The sequence below is a fragment of the Lissotriton vulgaris genome, chromosome 8, assembly GCF_964263255.1.
Source record: "Lissotriton vulgaris chromosome 8, aLisVul1.2, whole genome shotgun sequence".
NCBI lineage: Eukaryota > Metazoa > Chordata > Amphibia > Caudata > Salamandridae > Lissotriton > Lissotriton vulgaris.
Genome location: NC_141696.1, coordinates 1,552,093,099 through 1,552,115,545, shown reverse-complemented (window position 1 = coordinate 1,552,115,545; position 22,447 = coordinate 1,552,093,099). Strand labels below are relative to the sequence as shown.

Sequence of the window (22,447 nt, the reverse complement as noted above, 5' to 3'; positions counted from 1 at the left end):
ACCCATCTGGAAAAACATCAAGGAGATCTCAGCATATTAAGATAAAAAAATCGGCAGTGTTTACCAAGACTTTTATTAGAAAAAGCCATTTGATGGTAGGCAAACAAAGGTAAAGGCTATATCACAAATGGCTCTCATTGGACAAAAGTCAGGCTACACTGAACGAAGACCTTATAAATGAACTGAATGTGACCAGATGTTCATTACAAAGGCACAGCTGCTGATAGATCAACAAACTCATACTGGTGAGAAACCATGTGAATGCTTTGAATTCAACAAGATTTTCAGTCAAAAAGGTGGACTAGTACTACATCACAGAAATCACACTGGAAATAAACCATATAAATGTTCCGAATGTGTAAAGACTTTAAAGCAAAAGAGAAAATCTTCATCACATGAGAGAATTCACATGGGGGAAAAACCATATAGATGTTCTGAGTGTAATAAGGGGTTCCATCAAAAATCCAGTTTGATAAGACATAAAAGAACACACACTGGCGATAAACCATATAAATGTTCTGAGTGTGACAAGTGTTTAATCACAAAGAGCCAGCTAATAATACATCAAAGAAATCACACTGGCGAGAAACCATATAAATGTTCCGAATGTCAAAAATCTTTTACTAGAAAAGGTGGAGTAATCAGTCACCAGAAAACTCACACCGGCGAGAAACCATATAAATGTTCTGAATGTGACAAGTGTTTCATTACAAAGAGCCAGCTAATAATACATCAAAGAATTCACACTGATGAGAGACCATGTAAATGTTCTGAATGTGACAAGTGTTTCATCACAAATGCCCAGCTGATAATACATCAAAGAAATCACACTGGTGAGAAACCATATAAATGTTTGGAATGTCAAAAATGTTTTACTGGAATAGGTGGAGTAACCAGTCACCAGAAAACTCACACCGGTGAGAAACCATATAAATGTTCTGAATGTGAGAAGGCTTTCAGTTTAAAGTCATCATTGGTAATACATCAGAGAGTTCACACTGGGACAAAACCTTATGGATGTTCTGAATGTGAGAAGGCTTTCATTACAAAAGGACAGTTAAGAAGACATCACTTGTCTCACAGCGGTGAGACTCCATACAAATGTTCTGAGTGTGACAAGGGTTTCAAAGCCAAGCCTCATCTGATGCGACATCAGATTGATCACACTGGAGAGAAACCGTATAAGTGTACTGACTGTGACAAGGCTTTCAAACAAAAATATATATTGTCATTACACCAGAGAAATCACAAGGGAGAGAAATCTTATAAATGCTCTGAATGTGGCAAGGCTTTCATTCTGAAGGCTGAACTATTAGTGCACCAGAGATATCACACTGGAGAGAAACCCTACAGATGTTCTGAATGTGACAAGTCATACATTGATAAGAAAAGGCTGACCATACATCAGAGAACTCACACTGGTGTGAAACCTTATAAATGTTCTGAATGTGATAAGGCTTTTACGCGGTATAGTGATCTGTACAGTCACAAGAGAGTCCACACGGGGGAGTCACCATATAAATGTACGGAATGTGACAAGGCTTTCAAGCAAAAGAGTCATCTTTCAGTTCATCAGAAAATCCACACAGGGGAGAAACCATATAAATGTTCTGAATGTGACAAGGCTTTTATTACAAAGAGAACACTGATGATACATCAGAGGATTCACAGTGGAGAGAAACCATATAAATGCTCTGTATGCTATAAACCTTTCAGTCAAAAAGGTAATCTGTTGCGTCATCTGAGAAGCCACATACCTTCACTACATGTGTAGATCCAGTGACAAATAAGATTATTTACAACAGAGAAACCAAGTACATTTACTTAGTGTGACAAGGCTTTCCTGGGAAAAAATTATCTATCACTCTATCTGGACGAGATAAAGGAAACAAATCATGTTAATGCCCTAAGAGCCTGATTACAAGTAGTTATTGCCCCTAATAAATAATGATACCACAGGGTATGGTATTTATCAGGTGCGATAAATAACTCCTATTATGAGTTTATGGGGAACAACTTGTGGATTCAGATGTTTAATGCCCCAAAATCTGCATGATATGGTAAATGCTGCCTGTTTTCTGTGGTTAAATATTGTCCGGTTTAGCCTGCCAAAATTTAACAAAAGTTGAGTTATTCAACACGTCTGATAAATATTGGATGCGTTAAATACCTTTAAACTCGTAATTCTGACCTATGAGTAAACAGGGGTTAAAACATGGGTCAGAAAGTTAGAAGCAATTCATAATCAGGCCCAAACGGTAAAAAGTCTTTCACTACATAGTGTGATCATATGAGAGTCACTGCACAGGCGTAACAAACGCCCCCACAGTGCGGGTGGGGGCCCAAGCTCCAGGGGCCCCTGCCGGGCACAGTACCCTAAGGGTCTATCGCTGGGGCCTAATTTTAATGTTATGCTTGTCGCTATTATGTAGTGTATTCTGCACACGCGCTTCAGTGCTGTCTTGAGCCTCAGGGTGGGGGCATAGGGTGGGGCAGAGCTGTGCTGGTGTGATTGAATTGTCATATGCAGACTAGTTAGTGTAAAGTAAACGCGCGAGGGCCGACAGGGCCATTTCGGACATTGGGACCAAAGCAAAATGTAATTTCCAGCTGCGGTCTCCTGACTGTCGGCCCATGCATGACACCAAAGCGGCAGGTCTCAGGCGAGTGGGTGAGAGAGAGTGAGGCGATGGCATGACTGGTAGTAGTACTCCAGTCGCTCCCTATGTTGTTAAGTTCTGCCACGTTCTTTCTTCACTTTTCTGCATTCAGGGCTGCTTTTACTCAGGGCTCCAGGCAAGGTTGCTTGGTACCGTTGCAAGGCTTGAGCAACACATAATATTAGGCTTTTTAGTCCTTACGTGAAATATTGTTGAAAGCGACCCTGCGGCCCTGCGAGGGCATTGTTGGAGTTATTGATGATTTTTTATTACAGGGCAGGTAACTCTCCAGTAGCTGTAAGGGGGGTGGGACGCATACCTAAATAAAAGCCTGGTAAATGACAACTTATGCAGATGGTGCAGCCATTCTTAAGGATTTTAGGCAGCAATTCCATTGCACCTTGGTGGAAACTATGAAAGCAGACAATTGACAAGTCTAAATTGTTTTCTATGATTGCATGCTTCCTCTGGAGGAGCAGTGTGGTATTCTGTTGATATGACAATGTTCATTTTTCATTTTGCTAAAAATGCCTAATCGTGCTTCACATTCAGATATTCAAAGTAAATTACGCATGCCCCCATTCCTGTTTTTTTCTGTAACTGTGTGAAAATTAGGCAGGATTTGAAGTGATTATGTTCTGAAGAGATGACGTTTGGCTACCGCTTGCTTAATTTTCAATTTGGGTGAGTGTCTATTACAGACATTTGTAGTTAAATGTTGTGTTTATGCTACATGCAACAGCCATTCAAAAAGTTTCTTTAAGATCAAATTAGTACCTCACATATGAGAAATGTCTGTGTCACAGAGATTATTTGGAGTTAATATTAGTGAGATACTCCTGTGTTACTGTATTAAAAACACACATCCCCTATCCCTGAATGTTTACATGTAAACATAATTTGAATTTGGACCAGTGTGCCTGTGCACTATCTCTGACATGGGCAACGATAACATGAAAGAGCTGAAACTGGATCATGAATTTAAAACAGTTCCTAACAGGGGCCCCCAAAATATGCTTGGCCCAGGGACCCCAAAAACCTTAAGATATCCCTGGGGCCATCTGTGAATATGATGGTCATAGTTACCACGTGTGCTGGCACGGCTAGGTCCATTATGGGAAAGACATTTCCATTTCTCTTTGCATTACAAGTGTGCTCACGTCCCATTTCCTCAACATGAAAAATGACCTTACTGAAAGAGTATCATGCTGCAGAAACAAACAATACATCTAGAGATCTATTTCATCCATTCATCTCTGGGTAAATTAAGATCGCCAAATTCTGAATTGGCTGAAATTCACAGAATTGGGAGCTGGTTGAACCCACAAAGCATTTTTCAAATGCGAGCTTGTGGTTTGTGGGTTTGTGCGATGCATAGTGGGCAGTCTGGCATTTATTTTAATGAGCGCTATACTACACCAACATGTAAGAGAAATTAGTAGTAGTCGGAAGCACCACACATGATTGCAACAACCTCCTCTTTCATAGACTGCCTAGTGTCAAAATAGCAAATATTCTCTCTTTAAAACATTATTCATTCACATGGGAGGTAATAATGCCTGTCTCCTATGTTATTTACCACAAAACTCATGAAAAATATGTTGAATGAACTTGGGAACTCCTGCAGTGGATACCAGAATGTAAATAATGTCATCCTAGCACAGTGGCCTGGAATCCTGAAGTCTATTACGTGGTAATGATGGAACACAATACTGCCTGGCTTCCTTGAATTTGAAATACACTCCTGGCATTTTTATCAACAGTTGGCATTAATGATGACAATCACTTCGGTGGAGCTGCTGGGGGTTGACAGTGATGTGTGGGTTTTTAAGAGCTGCCTCACTCATGGAACCCTCGAGATAGAGAGGGTCAGCCTGAATCACGCTGTGTGCTTTTGTCCTCCATTCGCCATTATTTTAGCTTTTAATGAGACATTAAAGAGTTTCTAATTCCATCAACGTGTCTCCTACCTGCAAAGTATTAAAGAGGGGAACTTATTTTCTATTAGAAAGTCTGAGCGATCTTCATTTATTTCCTACAGTTTGTAATCCAGAAATTTCTTAAGAAGGCAGTGTTAAGAACAACTTGCACTTTGCGATGCTTTGTGTCAAGGGGGTGTACTACAGGTGGGCCATGGTCTGTCCTCTGCAACCAGTGCTTAAACTGGGCCGGTGATGTCTGGTACAGAATGCCTGCACTTCTAAAATTTGGCAGGGAGATTACCTGCACTTCTCAGCACTAGTGCATTACTTTTAATAGGACAGTGCCAGCACTCCTCATTTGAAAACAGGTACACCAGATGATAGAGTACTCACACTTTTATATTTCCATTTCAAGGATTACAAGCAACCAGACATGTGTTTGTCGCAAATCACTATATACTAACCTATATGTGGATGGGTATTTACACCAAAAATGTATATAACTCCTCAAGGCATCACTCACACACTCATCTTGAGCTCACGCATCTTGCACAGTGCAGCGCTCACATACTCCTCATTCATCCTCACTTTGAGTAATCGCAGGGGCAGTCAGCTGAACCTGCTGCAGACGTGTGATGCAGCACAGCACATAGACTATAATCCATTAGATTGCTTAGCACTGTGCACTATTGCACAATAACCTGCACACATCTCGCTCAGTGGTCCTCGAACACAACATGGAAACACTTCCCACATAGCATCAAAACAAATACAACACCCTTCCAACCACACACCCTACACATAGTATAGCTTGCTACTCATGTAGGCAAGCGGTAAGCGCTTTAGTGCTCCACATAGGGGTAGTAAGCCCTCTATAAAAATGACAATACAATACATTCAAGATAGCTCCCGGCTCTTATCTCCTGTCTTCTTGGCTCTGTCCCTTTAGCTCCTGCCTCCTTGCCGTTTATTTAGTTCATGCTTTCTTGCAGCTATCCCTTTAACTCCTGGCTTGTATCGTCTTCATCCAACTGTTGAGTGATTACCTCCCAATCCCATCCCTTCTGCTACTTCCTGTTTTGTATCTTTCCCTTGAATACTCGCCTTCTTGCATCTATTCCTTGATGCAAGAAGAAAGAGGGATTGTTTTACAAGACATGCTTGAGTTTTGTATATCGTTGGACTGTTGATTGTATTATTTTGCACTTTGAAAGTATTTGCACTTTTTCTTTTGCTTTAACAACTACTTGCTGATATGGTCTGTAAAATGTGTGCCTTAAATCTTGCAATTAGCATTGTTTACACTTAAGAAATGATTAATTCAAACATACAAACATCTGCAACAATGTTCTGAAGCATCCAAGCAGTTTTCATTACCAGCCTCGTTTTTGTCCTGATTACTAATACAGGCATGATGGTAGAAAGTAAAATTGCTTCTTCAGTTCAATTTATTTTCATGTACACCCTTGACAATCGCAAGTGTGTGGCATGCAGATAATTCACTAGTTTATCTCTCTTGGAGCTTGCAGTATGCTGAGTTATAGCTTGTGTACTCATGTATTGTCAGTCGAGTCTGTGAAATTGCAAGTTTGGGTTTGTCTTTCAAAGTTTCAGGTTATTGTCTATCAAAATAGTTGTTCTTTGTTCTTCAGCGATAGGCAGTTCCTAAGACAATAGGACCACTCCTTGGCATTGTTCGGATTGCTGTCTCAGTTAAATAATCTGCTCTTGACAATGTTACAAATGGCGCAGTTTATATATTAAGAGTGTTTCCCACTTTCTTATTAAAACATTGAACTAGACAATATAGAGGCATTTCATTAAATGTTGGAGGTGTAAAAATCAAAATATACCAGATTTATGGGTAGTGAGGCAAAGTAGAAGGTGGTGGGCTGTGCCGCTAGGAGGGCCCATGATGTATTTTTAAGGGGGGCCCCCTCAAGTTTCGTTACGCCACTGAGTCACTGTAAACTGAAATAATTTAAATATTCTGAATGTACATTACAGAAATATCACTTCTAGTACAAAAGAGAACTCACACTAGTCTGTTACCGGATGCATGTTCTGAATGTGGCAAGACTTTCAAGTAAAAAAGTCCTCTCTCATGACATCAGATAGTCCCCACCAGGGAAATCAGGAAACCCTCTAAATATTTTGTTTTTTAACTATGAAAACTTATACCTGATACAGAGCACACAGAGGATCGGGCATAAAGGAATCATGCATGGCTACTGGAAACCATCCTTCGTCTACAGAGGTATGGCAATACCAGTGACCTAAATGTTCAGAATACTGTACAGCTTGGGTAGATGAGAGTAAGTGCGGATTTCATTATTAGATATGGCCTGCCAATGTACATTTCAAAACTGTTACAGAAGACGCCCACTACAAGAAGAAAAACCACGACTACACACAGAATAACTGAATAACCATTTAAGTAACAGAGCAAGCAGAAGGAAACTAGACAATTAAGCTTCACTTGACATATAGTAAAAAGTACAACATACTACAGAAACCTCATTCTGATTAAAATAGAGGCATAATGGTTATATGTGGTTATGAAAGACTAAATGAAGTCCAGAAATGATCGATAACTCCTATCATACAAGGTTAGTTGACATTCTACTACACAATTTACCAAATGTGTAGAGAAAAACTGAACAATCGGAATCATGCAGAATCTGCAATACATGAAAGATACAGGAGATGGTGGTCACTTTATCAGATTCCAGTATCGTCCCATAATCTAGATTGCAGTATGGCAGAAACACTGGGACTGCCAGCTAGATTAAATTATGAAATTACAATTATTTTTAAACTGCTGTTCCACCACTGCATTCTGCAGTTGAGCGAAATCAAATATATCACATAAAATGCCTCTCTGGACCTTAAGAAGGCTTGAAATTGAGCTTTTCACTCCAAGGTGCTACTTATATATTTGTGGACAGGAATCAATTTTGGAGACATTATTGGATTAACATAAACCTTTAACTGGAACTGAAAACCAGTTAATGCATTGATGAAATGACTCCCTTCTTTGCATTCCTTTGTTTGCTTGGCCGCTTCAGGGTCTGAGGCACACTAGAAAAGATATCTGGGTCAAAGACATCAAATAATGGGCCAGATCTATTCCTGGAAATGTTTTTAAAATGAGTAATTCCCTCCGTTCACCCATTCTGAGTGTGCTGGTTGCTATTTATTGCATCACTGCATTTTGACAATTGTTTCTCTCAAGATCTGCCATTTACACAATTGCACAAAGACCAGCTCTCCCCTGAATATTTGTTGTTGCCTTTAGATGTAGTTAGTGTAATAAAATCGAAGAACCCATCTCAAGGAGCGTGATGAGGTGGCAGTAATTCCTAAAGCAGCCTCAGATGCCCAATATATTTTATACTTTGTACATGCCTCCGCCTTGGAAGCGGAGTGTAGGTCCTAGTTTGCAGAGAAGGAGCTAAAGAGATACTGAAAACTGGGTAGGTGGAGGTTTGTAATGGTATAGGATTGTGAATCGGACACACGCCGATTGTCCTCACCAGCTCCACCAGGATCCAGATTTGACCTGGACTCGCTATTGGACCGAATGCCTTACTAACGACCGCCCCCCCGGACTCCTCATCTTGCCTCCGGCTCATCGCGTTTTTCCCAGCTTGGAACAATTCATTACCCTCAGCCCCTGGATGCACAACTCGCCGGACCGCAGCTGAAGCCCTCCACTCCCACAGGACTTCTGTTGGTCATCATCCTTCCTCCCATTCCTTGGGACGGATTTTTGCTTCAAATAGGCATTCTTACTCCTGTGTACTCCGGTTGGCAGTACACCAAGCTCACTGGGCCCCGCACCCATCAGCAGAGATCAATTTCTCCTGGTTTACCCCCCATCAGCACCTACGCTACGGTAACCTGATCCTAAAGATGACCCTGACTCATTAAGGGTTGAAAAGTCGTTGACTCCCAGTGCAGCTTTCGGCGCTTGCCTCTTGTTCACATAGTGCTAATTTCTGTGCAATCTTGTGTAAATAATTTATTGTGAACCTAAAGCTCTCTGGAAATATTTCACCACTGTGCACTCTGCGCCGTTTATCGCTGTGTCATTTGTCACTTGCGCCTTTCACCTTATGTGTCACGAGCACGTAGGTGCACAAAGTGTTTTCTGGTTATGCTTACATTCAGTGTAAACAATGCTGATACTATTGTTTTCCTACACTTTTTTCAAAATACATAGTGCCATTGGCACATTCTCCTACTTTGGAGTCTCTCTTGTCTTTTCCTTTTGCAATTATATGTGCATACTTATATAATAGCCTAAATTGAATGTTAACTGTTGAGACATTGTTCATGTTACGTTCATCGCCCAGTTCTCAACTAGATATATGGGTGTATTCCTGTCGTTTGTTCTCTAAATTCTACATAGTAACACAAAGGAAATTCTGGATTGGGACCAGTATCCATACATGTACATGGCAATTACATGATGAGTTGTCCCTTAGCCAGATGTTTTTTTTTATGGGGAGAGTGTTACTATGTACCATTATGGTGGTTCTATATACTAAACTGCCTTTTAATGTCATTGAAGGGCTGTGCATTTGCGTCTTTTCGGTGGACGCATACCTGAGATCTTTTTCTAACTCAGCAATTGCTGTTGATTGGAGGAAGCCAATTATTTTATTCTTCACTCTCCTCTTTAGTTGACGTAATGCTGACAGGCTAATATCAATCTTGAAACATGTTTCTGGGCTTTTTGTTTCTGTGTTGTGTCTCTTTGCAGCTTGTAGATTTCCTTTAGCTGTTCCTCTTCTGGGGTCTTAGCCACATGATTGCTTAAGATAACTGGCTGGATATTATACAACCAGGTATTTAAAAGTCTTTGTTGTGTTATAATCAATAGGTTTCTAATTTAAACAAGGTGTCCTTTTTGGATCGTGGTTTCTAGATCATGATTTCAGAATTTTGATGTACTGAAATAAGGAAAGTTCTTGGAGCATCTGCATACAAAAGCAGCGTAATGCTTGTGTTGCTTCTTCTTATGGACATCAGGACCACCTCCTTCCTCTCCGGGAGAACCCAGAGCGTCCGCCTCCCCCCCCTTCCGCTCCGAAGCCACCGAGATCATCTGCGGCGTACCCCAGGACTCATTTCTCAGCCCAACGTTGTTCAACGTCTACATGGCACCACTCGCCCACGTCGCCTGTCAGCATGACCTAAACATCATCTCCTACGCTGACGACACCCAGCTTATCCTCTCGCTCACCAAGGACCCCCACACCGCCAAAACCAACCTCCACGAAGGAATGAAGGCCATCGCCGACTGGATGAGGAACAGCCGATGAAGCTGAACTTGGGCAAGACAGAGGTCCTCATCCTCAGCTCCACCCCCTCGGCCTGGGACGACTCCTGGTGGCCGACGGCACTAGGAGCACCCCCTACACCTACCAACCACGCACGAAACCTAGGGGTCATCCTCTACTCCACACTCTCCATGACAGCAGGTCAACGCAGTCTCCTCCTCCTGCTTCAACACCCTCTGCATGCTTCGCAGGATCCTCAATTGGATCCCCACCGAAACTAGAAGGACGATCACCCAGGCCCTCGTCAGCAGCAGACTGGACTACGGCAAGGAGCCCCGGCCAAACTCCTGAAACGACTCCAACGCATCCAGAACGCCTGATCCTCGACATCTCCCGTCGCAGCCACATCACACCCCACCTGAAAGACCTGCACTGGCTCCCCATCAACAAGAGGATAACCTTCAAGCTCCTCACCCACGCACACAAGGCACACCACAACACCGGACCAGCGTACTTCAACAGATGACTCAGCCTCTACACCCCACCCGCCAGCTCCGCTCCGCAGAAAACGCCCTCGCCATTGTCCCCCCGCATCCGAAGAATGACCACCGGCGGCAGATTATTCACCCACCTTGCCGCCAAGACGTGGAACACACTCCCCATCTGCCTACGGCAGACCGAAGACCTTCTAACCTTCAGAAGTCTCCTCAAGACCTGGCTCTTCGAACAGTAGCAGCACCAAAACCCCTCCCCCCCCCCCAAGCGCCTTGAGACACTCACGGGTATGTAGTGCGCTTTACAAATGCTATGATTGATTGATTGATTGATTGCTTGAATACTCTTGTCTGTGGCAAATGTTGTGCATCTTGTTCCATTTAGGCCTTTCCTGGTGCTTTAAAATCTGTTTAGAAATTGGTTATTTGTTTAGATCTCGCCTATGCAGCGCTTGCTCGGGCTCTTTGAGACATGCTGTATTCAGATATGGACTTTAAGCTCTGCCTATTTTCCACCCATCTTTTCTATTGGCTCCTGTTACTGTCCGTTGTAAATGGTGGCTTTTGATTAGGCAATAGGCTTAGTAGTTCCTCCTTAGTACCTCCTTTTCACCTGTTGTAACGTCCCCTGGGACTCCCCCTGTTACATGTGTTGTTACTCAAGATGTTTTACTTACAGCCTGTCAGCACTATTTTCTTGAATCTGCTCTGCTCCAACGCTATCCCAGTTCACCTAATCTTCGTGTCCTTCCCAGAACAACATCTCCCGCCCCTGTCCTGTGTGTAAAGAGCTCGAGTGCTCAATGCTTTCAGTTGCCCTGAGCTTCAGTGTCAGGCAGCTGCTTATTTCCCGTTTTTGTTTCGAGTTCATGGCGCTGAGGGGTCAATATTGAACTTCTCTAAATTAAAACATTTTATAGTGGATGGCTTTACCATGTTTTTGCATTTGTGCAAGCGTTGTGTACTAAATTACATTCAGTTATTGACACGCTGGCTGCCTCGCTGTATCGAAGACACAGAGAAGAGACAGGTGCTTGCAATGGAGCCCATAGAGCTGAAAACTTGGCGGCCATCTTGGAAATGAACTAACACCACGTTTTATGAGGTCTTTCTTGATTTCTTTCCTTTCTAGTTTAGAAACACACACATCATTTGATGCCTTTGGTCATGTTTTCAAAATATTCTTTTTATTGTCTTTCTGAAAAAATTCCAATCAGACGACAGTACTTTCAGTTTCCAAACACACACGGCATTCAATGATAGAGGTTGGCATTTTTAGTTTAGAAACACACACAACTATGATTGCTTCAGCTAATGTTTTCAGATTGTTCTTTTGTTTGCCTTTCTGGAAAAAATGCAATCAGATGACTCTGTGTTTCGTTTCTAAACACACACGGCATTTGCGCACAGATGTTTATTTTTTGGGGTGGAAACACACATGGCATTCGCTTGCCTTGGCTCGTCTTTTTAGAATGCCTCACAAAACGCAAACAGATAACTTGCTTTTGATATTATCTTCATACAGCAAATGATAAATTATTTGGCACATTCTGCAAATCCATAATTATGTAGAAAATACTGTGGCCACAAAATAGTATAATTCCAGTATTCCTGCCTACGGATGAGCTCTTTTGTTAAACTTCGGAATGGCAACATAAAGGCTGGCTCTCCCTGAAAAGTGAATATATGAAACAGTCTCTGGTGCCATTTACTGATAACACTATTATTTGGGAGTTGATAGAAAGACAAAGCCGATGTGTAATTTATGGTACCTACACAAGTCAGCGTTGACAGAATGCAAGAGAGCACCCTGACGCGTCGATGGTGTCGTAAACCACTATATAAAGCAAAAGCAGTAATACACAAACATTTACATAACCCTCAAGTTCCGTTAACATGGTGAGGCAGGCACAACACTTCAGGAAACAAGCCTCTGAATGCCTTTCTGCCTCATCTTGGGTCTTAAACGCAGGCGTGACGAGTTTCTAGACAGGACCATTTAGTGAAACCTGGTTATTTTATCCAGTTTGTTAATAATTCCGATGGTAAGCTAAGCAGTGGTGCTGATGAAATATATGTACGACATAAACCCCAAATGTACCTACAATATTACAGAACATCGCTAAATTGTAATTGTGAGTTGTTCCAGGTGTAGGGTGCTCCAGGAGAGGATTTAATCTTGCGATCCTTACTCTCTCCCTGTGTCTGTTTATGCATCCACTTTGTTTAGTTGTGAGCGATTTATCACTATTAGTTTAGTGTTTTTACCTCCTCCCTTGATTGTGGTTTTATTGGTGGTCGTATGTTCTCAGTCTCTTTCTCCTGACTGCTACGGCTGGTTACTGCTTATTATTATAGGGGTGACTGGTCTTGGGATTTATCACGAACTGTGCAATTGAGTGGGATAAGGGATGCATGTTATGACCTTGGTTTCATTGCTGGAGTGAAGTCTGTGCAGGTTCTGATTATCAAACAAAAGAACAGGTGTGTGTGTCTCAGATGCCAGGATGGTACTGATCCAGCGGTTCAGCATCAACAGACACTCCACTACCACATACTCACCTGGGCCCATAAATTCACACAATATCTAAAACACTGGGGATCAAGTTTATACATTTTCACTAACCATTTAGGATTGGTTTTATTCAATTTTCTCTGTTAATTTCTTAAGCTGACCCCTCACAGATCAAAAATCTCTTTCGTCTGGTCGATGGACCATTAGTCGAGCTAGTTGATGGTGATATTAACTTAAATACTTACTAACTTTGAAATAACCTTATAATCAAATAACCATAGACTCTGAATAGTTTTAAAATGTTATCTTAAGTAAAACATGCATGTGAACAATCTCAATACAGTGTAGACACGAAATCCTTATGAGAGAAAAATTCAATTAGGTGATACAATGCATCATTCTCGAACCCTTGCAATAATAACAATGCCTTAATTAGAGAGGATAGAAGAAAGAGACAAAAGAACATTTAGCAATTAACGGAAAAATATAATTAACCAGGATGGTCTGGAAGACTAACCCTCTGGCCAAAGGGCTTGAGGGGGTCCATTGGGAAAGACTTCAGGACAGGACAGCTGGACCTCTCTAAAATACCGACGGTTGCACTGCACCCTTCTCTGGCACTCTCTCCCTCCTCGAGGTGCTTCCAGAATCTTCAGAACCAACCCAATTGGATCAGGATCGGATGATCTTCTTCAGGTTCTGCATTCAGCTCCCTCCACCCGCTTAGGCATCTGCTCCAGCAGCGATTCACTCCAACACGCTCTTCCCTTCCATGCAAAGGTTCCGCTCTTGTTCCTCTAACTAACTAACTAAACTACTTCAATTATACCTTTCATTTCACCAGGTTCCACCCACTAATGTTTCAATATCGGGAAAATTCTGAGTTTGATTGGACAAGGCAAGGAGTGGTCTTCATCATAACATGCTTATATGACAGATATTCAATTCATTCATTGTTAAATAACTCGTCCCCTTACTTTTTAATCATAAATCTCATTCCCATACATCACTTGTATCTTTATTGGTAACAAGTAAACTTTATTAAATGCGACAATTCATATTCCAGTGCTGGACAGTTCCTTTCCCACGAATCACCGAAGACCAACTACACACAAACTCGCTCTCAGCCCACCCAACGAACCCTCCAACACCAACGATGCTGCCCACAGCCTCACACGCTGGATGCGCCAACATCCTGGCCCAGCTGAAGAAACCCCCCCACAGAGACACCAGCAAGAGGGCCAGCTGGTTCACCCCAGAACTCCTAGCCTCCAAGCGGGCCTGCCGAAAATTAGAGAAAAAATGGCACAGGGAACAGACTCCGGACAGCCACGCAGCCCACAAGGACGCCTCCCACAACCACCATCACCTCATCAGGACTACCAAGAGGACCTCCTTCAAAGACCGCCTCGACAATAATGCAAACAACAGCAAGGAGCTCTTCAACATCGTGAAAGAACTCTCCCACCCCAGCCCCAACACCAACGACATCCCGCCATCGCAAGCCCTGTGCGATTCCATCGCCACATTTTTCAACCACAAGATAGCAGACATCCACAACAGCTTCATCACCCAGACAGCCACAACAGACAGCAACACAACAGACCCTCCGTACACCATCGACCACGACCCCCTGCTAGCCTAGGCCAGCGTGAGCATGGATGACACCATCAAAACCATGAGCACAGTCCACTCCAGCTCCCCATCAGACCCATTCCCGCACCACATCTTCAACAAAACCAGCCACTCCATTGCCCGCCAAATGCGCAACGTCATCAACCTCTCCCTCGAGACCGCAACCTTCCCAGAGAGCTGGAAACACGCCGAGATCAACTCCCTGCTCAAAAACCCAAGGCAGACCCTAAAGACCTCAAGAACTTCCCATCTCTCTGCTCCCGTTCCCAGGTCATCGAGAAGATTGTCAACAGACAACTAACCCGATACCTAGAAGAAAACAGAATAGAATCCTGGACCCTTCCCAGTCAGGGTTCTGCAGCAACCACAGCAATGAAACAGCCCTCATCGCCGCCGCTGACGACATCGGGAGCATGCTGGACAGCAGTGAGACTGCAGCCCTCATCCTCCTGGACCTCTCTGTCGCCTTCGACACCGTCTACCACCGCACACAACGCGCATGCCTCCACGCCGTAGGGATCCCTGGAATGGACCGCCTCCTTCCTCTCCGGCAGAACCCAGAGCGTCCGCCTCCCCCTTTTCCGTTCCAAAGCCTCCGAGATCATCTGCGGTGTACCTCAGTGATCTTCCCTCAGCCCAACACTGTTCAACATTTACATGGCCCGCTCGCACAAGTCGCCCGACAGCACAACCTCAACATAATCTCCTACGCTGACAACACTCAACTGATCCTCTCCCTCACCAAGGACCCAAAAGCCAACCTCCATGAAGGAATGAAGGCAGTCGCCGACTGGATGAAGATCAGCCGACTGAAGCCTAAATCAGACCAAACGGAGGTTCTCATCCTCTTCTCCAACCCATCAGCCTGGGACGACTCTTGGTGGCCGACGGCACTGAGGGCAGCCCCGACACCCACGACCACGCACGCAAACAAATAGCAAATAGCAGTAGGAATCGACAGTTGCACCACCCTAGTATATACACAAACAGTCAAGGCAAAACCTTATTTACCATAGTTGCCCACCTCTTAGGTCCACTGCTATAGAACCCTAATTATACAGACAAAACTAGAGAACAGAGAGGCAACAATTTAGAATACAGTGCGCAAATCAAGTTTTTGTTCAAGAAAAGTTTGCATGTGTTCACAAAAAAGGGGGTAGTGGTCCTTCAAGTTGTTTTTCAAATATATTTTTATTGCAGTCTTCAAATAATATCTTGACAGAAATGACAGCCAACGTGTTTCGACCAGAATTGGGCTTCCTCAGGGCAAAAAATATATCTTTGAACGCAAATGGCACTGCAGTATGATGTCTCACAAATGGACTCAGAATCGTTGATAACGGTTTAAAACTGTTTACAGGTGGTGCAGTCCGCCCGCTTTCTATTTAAGTATAAGATGCAAATATGCATGAAATCCGGAAACGGTCCATGCATTAAATTCGGGTAGACACTATGATAGGTGTCACTGGATGTCACAAATTATGAGGCAGAGCGAGGTGACGCCATCCAGCACCCGGTCCAGTATCTTTGTCCGTGTCAATTTTTTAAAAACGCCGCGTGACTACCCCCACGCACGCAACCTGGGAATCATCCTCGACTCAACGCTCTCCATGACCAAGCAAGTCAACGCCGTCTCCTCCTCCTGCTTCAACACCCTCCACATTCTCCGCAAGATCTACAGGTGGATCCCGACAGATACAAGAAGAACAGTAACCCAGGCCCTCGTCAGCAGCAGACTCGACTACGGAAACACCCTCTACGCAGGAGCCCCGACCAGGCTCATCAAACAACTGTAACGCATCCAAAATGCCTCGGCACGACTGATCCTCAATGTTTCACGCCACAGCCACATCACCCCCCACCTGAGAAACCTGCACTGGCTGCCCGTCAACAAGAGGATATCCTTCAAGCTCCTCATCCACGCATACAAGGCACTCCATGAGACCGGCCCAGCCTACCTCAACAGACTACTTTCCTTCTACATCCCTAACCGCCAGCTCGGCTCTGCTGACCTCGCACATCCGAAGAACAACCACTGGCGGGGGATCCTTCTCCCACCTCACCGCCAAGACCTGGAACTCCATCCCACTGAGCCTACGACAGACCCAAGACCTGCTGACCTTCAGGAGACTTCTCAAGACCTGGCTGTTCGATCAGTAGACACCCCCCCTCCCCTCCCCAGCGCCTTGAGACCCTCACAGGTATGTAGCGCACTCTACAAATGGTTGATTGATTGATTGATTGATTGATTGATTGATTGATTGATACTACACAGATGTAGTTGACGTATGCCCGAAACAGATACCCAGATTTAAAGCGGTAATAGTCTGATTTCAGAGTTATTCATGGTAGGCATGCATACGTAAGCTTCACTACCCCACATGTTGTTGTAATGCGTATTAATTTTTACAAAACTTTATTAATAACTTGTTAGTGAATTAAGCGAGCGGATTGCTTCTGACCAAGTCTCTATTTTTCGCGAGACCTTGCTCCATCAATCCCCATTTTAGAGCTATCATAAAATACCCATTCTTTCCCACTTCCCAACTTCAATTGATCTCAGTTTCTTCTTCCTCCCTCATAATTTTATCATTTATTTCTTTTCTTTCCAACTCTTTCATCTGTTTATACAGTTTTCCTTTCACCTCCTCTAATTCTATTTCTTCTATTTCTCTCTTTCTTTTCTTTACTTTCCCAATTATTCCTGTATTTATTCGTCTTTTCCCCTTACTCCTGCAACATTTGAATGTGATTATTATTATTAGTACTGCTATTATTACTGTAGCTACTGGTAGCATTATTTGACCTATTATACTCCTCCCAAAGACAGAAAAACAATTCCCTATAGCAGAAATACTTTTTGCTAATCTTTCCCATACACCGCCAACCTCTAGTTGGGTCAGGTCTTCATGAAGTTTTGTAATATTTTTAATATACCCTTCAATTGTTTTACGTTTGTCCAGATAAAATGTTCAGCAAACTCCGCCCTCTTTTGCCAATAAAATATCAAGAGCAAGACGATTTTGCAAAACCATCGCAATCATTTCTGTATTAATCATCAAGAAACCTCCAGCATTAAAGTCGATAGACGATCAACTACTGTTGATAATTTTCCAATCTTTTGTGAATTCAGAACGACTCCAATTGAGGGTATCAATGCACCAAATATGTCACCTACTATTTCAGTAAACCTTGCTCTCTTTCGTCGTGTTAGTCCTCTACTTATTTCATTGATTCCATTGGATCTGTCCACATGGTAGATCTTCGTAAAAACTATTCCGAAGTAGCAGCTACCATACCAGCGTGCAAGTAACCTATAATAGGCATTTTTACCACACACATAATATACTCCCAAAAACACAGGACCAGTTCCCCATTTTAGTTCCCTTCCCCCTGTAGAAATTTGTGTTCACACTCACTGGAACCAATGAAATACTATTATACCTGTAGATACAGAAATTTCCCTTCTTGGCTAAGTCTTGGGACATTGCAGCATAAGCCTCGCCTTTTGTATAGTCTCTTCTTTCCCAACCCATGGGGGTACATGAGTTTTCTGTTCAGCAGCCTTTCTTTTAAAATCCTGCCTCCTTTGACTAATTAAAAAATTCTTTCTCTTCTTCACGCAACACACATGTTAAGTTATTCTTGTGAGCCTGTGCTATGTCTATTGAACTTGTTGTCAAAAAGAACTCAAACATGAACTGTGCATCCTTACTACTAAGTATTGGATTCATATTTCTTCTAACAGGCATTTCTGAAAACACTACATCTAAGTTTGAATAATAATACTGCAACTTTCCTGTTACATAGAATAAGCTTGCCAAAACACTACATGAAACACCATATGTTACAGGTATATGGTGGTAAGTTACCCCTTCTGAAACAGATGAGGGCAACTTCATACAGACATAGCAATCACTAACATCCATTGTGTCTATGTATTGAAACAACAGTTTTGTAAACACATTCAGAGATGAATCCTTATCAGATTTACCATGATGATACACGGCCTCATCCACTTGTTCTAGCCCTGTATTTTGTTCTTTTTGTAACAGTATCTACTTTCTCGTTAGTAACTATATAATTCATGTTATTTGTTACCATTAATAAAGGTATCACCACAACCTTCACCTTCCCCGTCCTTCTCCAAAGCTCTCTTGTTTTCCCTTTTTTTAGGCAAAGTCTGATCCAGATCTTCTGCTCTTCCCTTTTTTACTGACTGAGTTGGTTCCGGATCAATTGACCCTCCTTCATTTTCTAATTGACATTGCTGTGTACCCTTTGTCTCTTGTTCTGCTTCTCCCTGTAACTGTTCAGGTCTTATTATGGTTATTTCTTCTTCTGCCTGAGCTTGTTCTTCTACCCCTACCCCTACCTGGTCCTGTTCAGGTCTTATTATAATGTGTTGTTCTTCTGCCTGAACGTGTTCTTCTTCTTCTAGCTGTCCCGGCTCAGGGTAACTTCTTCTATTTCTGCCTGAGTGCGTTTTTCTTTCCCTGTCTTTTCCTCACTATTTTTCTGTTTTCTCAAAGCTTTTCTGTAACTCTTTGGCAACAATTTCAGGTATTTCAGTCTCTGGTATCCACCTTTCTTGCCCAGGTATTTCCATTACCGGTATCCACCCTTCCTGACTTGTGCTTGTTTTTTCTTCGTCTCTGTATTCTTCAGAATATGTTACTCTAGATGCTTCTACTTCACAACCCTCTGCTTCTGGTATCCCAACTTGTTCAGTTGGATGCTGTTCTGGTTGCTCACGTGGACCTAGGACTCTTCTGGTATGACTGTGATGAATCAAATTAGGCAAACCAGCTCACTTCACTGCTGTGGTAGTGACTAGTATGACTTGACATGGTTTATCCCACCTGGGTGCCAGACATGTTTTCCTTGTGTGTTTCTTCACTAACACCCAGTCTTCCAGAATTTAAATTGTGTGCTTGAGTTGGCTGTCCTGCAACTTTGTTTTCTCCAACCTGATGAGACACAGAACGTACCAGATCAGCTAATCCCTTGCAATAGTCCAACACTAGATCATCAGTTATAATCATCTATTTATTTCCTGGAACATATGCTTGTCTCATTGCTCTTCCCATCAGGATTTCATGGGGGCTTAGTCCTGTGTTTCTGTCAGGTATGCTCCTAAGACCCATCAGTACAAGGGGTAAGGCATCTGGCCACTTTAGTATTGTGGATGCGCACACCATACCTAATCTTGACTTTATTGTATCATTAAGCTGTTCAACCATTCCAGAAGCCTCTAGTCGGTAGGCACAGTGTAACCTTTGTTCAATATTGAATGCAGCAAAGATGAGTCGAATTATTTCATTATTAAAATGTGGTCCTCTATCTGATTCCAAGGTGATTGGGAAACCGAAACGCGTAATCCCCTCTCTCAACAGTAGTTTAGCCACTGTGAGATTGTCATTTCTTCTAGTGGGATACGCTTCCACCCATCTCGAGAACAAGCACACAATCACAAGAATATATTTCAATCCATTGCATGGAGGCAATTCAATAAAATGTAGCTGCAACCTAGTGAAGGGTCCTTCGGCCTTTCCAATTTTTCCCCCAACTGTCCACTGTCTTCCTGCCTGGATTTTGCTGCTGACAGATTAAACATTGTTGGCAAAGGCTCTCTGCAACTACCCTAAACTTTGGATTATGCCAGGTTTGTCTGAAAAGCCTGATCATTACATCCCTTCCAATGTGTGTTTTCTCATGATATACCCTCGCCCTTTGGGAGAGCAAACAATCTGGCACGACTGGTCTGCCATCTGAGTACACCCACACCTCATCAGAGGTGTTATTAATTATTGAAAGAGGGGTTGATGTTCACTAACTGTCCATGTAATGTCTCCTGCGACTGATTGTTACCAGAAACACATCTCACTCAAATATTTCTCAGTGGGTTGTGGGGGTGTAGGAAATGCGTTCCACCATTTAATCCACCTGTTTTTTGCTTCTGACTACTTATTTTGTTTTACTTTTTACTGCATTACCCCAGATAGGGGAACTGAGTAGAGAGTCCAGTTCTTAGAAAAAAGAACGGGGGGAATGACAGGGATGTTAGTGAAATGATACAGTTGTCAGGCACCATTATCATTTTAGCCAGGGCCACTCTTCTGATTGGAGCCAGGGGGACGGTCTTCCAGATATTTACAGCCGCCCTTATCCCTGCCAGTGCCTTACGATGGTTGCCCTCGTATAAATCGGTGAGGGAGTGGTACATTTTGACTCTATAGTACTTGGGGACGTGAATGCCCCAGGTGAGATCCCAGCCGCCCATGTTGATCCTTTGAAGGGTAAGATCTGGCCTCAGTGGATAGATCATGGATTTTGGCCCATTGATCCTTAGTCCCGATGCTTCGGCGAATTCTGTATGCATGGTCCAGATTGGGGCCAGGTCTGTTGTGATATCTCACGGCGTTGCTGCTATGGAAAGGCATGTGGTATCTGCATGTGGAGGCCCAATGCGGGCCCCCAGGGTGTCGGGGGTGGGGGTGGGTGCACATAGGTACCCCCCTGCATTTGCATGCACAACATGGCAGGCACCGGCCACATTGTGCATGCAAATGCACAACATGCCTTTTTTACATTGCGGCTGGTGCTTCTAAAAAGCATCGCACGCCGCAATGTAAAAAATGCAGGATGCGCCTGCCAGTGTGGTGGGCGCATCCTAATCTTCCCCTCGGGTCTGCCGCACATATGGCGGGTGGTCCCTTTTGCCGTTACAGTGGCGGGCAGACTTTGTCCGCCCGCCATTGTGACAGTCCCCATAGTGTGGTCATTCATCATTGACAACAAGCTCACCATGAAATCACAGCTCAACGCCATCTCCTCCTCCTGCTTCCTCACTCTGCGCATGCTACGTATGATCTTCAAGTGGCTGCCCCTATACATGAACTGCACAGTGACACAGGTCGTCATCACCAGCCGACTGGACTACGACAATACCGTCTTTGTAGGAATCACTACACACCTCCTGGCTCAGCTCTCCCCATGTTGCTGCATCATTCTTGCTCCTGTCTTCTCCCTTCTTTTTTCTCTGTTTTTTTTTTAGTTCCTGCTTGCTTTTTTCCTAATTTTCACTGCATTCTCCTTGCTTTTCCTCTGTTTTGTTAGTGCTATCTCCTTTCATTTCTCTATTTTTTCACTGGCTTCTCCAGTGTATTCTATGCTTTCTTTTTGCTTTTTCCCCTGTTTTATGAGTGCCTTCTCTGCCTTTTACCTCGTTTTCCCTGCTTTCTTCTGGCCGCTTTCCCTGTTTTTTGAGTTTTCTTCTCCTTGCTTTTCCCTCATTTTTCATTGCGCTCTCCTGCTTTTCCCACATAGTTGAGAGTGCCTTCTTATTGCTTTTCCCTCATTTTTCACTGCTTTCTCCCTCTTTTTCATGTTTTTTGAGAGCCTTTTCTTTGCTTTTTCCTCATATTCACTGCTTTTCTTCTCTTTTTTTCCATTTTTTTAGTGCCTTCTCCTTCTTTTGTCTTGTTTTCACTGCATCCACCTTACCTTTTCCCTGTTGTTTGAGAGCCTCCTCCTTGATTTTTCTTCATTTTCCCTGTTTTCTCCTTGTTTTCCCCATCCTCTGGGTACCTGCTCCTTGCTTTTCAATCTTTTTCACAGCTTTGTCCTTGTTTTTCCCTCATTGCCCTTCCTATCAGCTTTTTCCCACCTAGTTCCGCCCACCAGCACCCCTCCCTCCTCCTAGGACATACTTAATGGAGTGGCAGGGTGCTTTGCTATTCCCTCAGTCTTTTGAGTGCTTTCTCTTTGCTTTTCCCTCATTTTCACTGTGTTCTCCTTGCTTTTTCCCTTGTTTTGTACCTTCTCCTTGCCTTTCCCTTGTTGTGCCCTCATTGTGACATAATAAATAGATCCCCATGAAGCAGTTAGCAACTCCAGCTAAGATCCTCATGGGTGATTTGCCACACTTTAT

The 22,447-nt window shown here is 43.2% G+C and overlaps 1 protein-coding gene across 1 annotated transcript in view; it reads left to right on the top strand.

Annotated features, from left to right (window-relative positions):
* The window catches only part of LOC147700366 (uncharacterized), a 379,926-nt gene that overhangs the window by 116,437 nt on the left and 241,042 nt on the right, over positions 1-22,447 (top strand). The window contains exon 3 of the mRNA XM_086935723.1: positions 218-1,739. Within this exon, the coding sequence (XP_086791849.1) occupies positions 218-1,739 (1,522 nt within the window). The remainder of the gene's footprint in view (positions 1-217; positions 1,740-22,447) is intronic.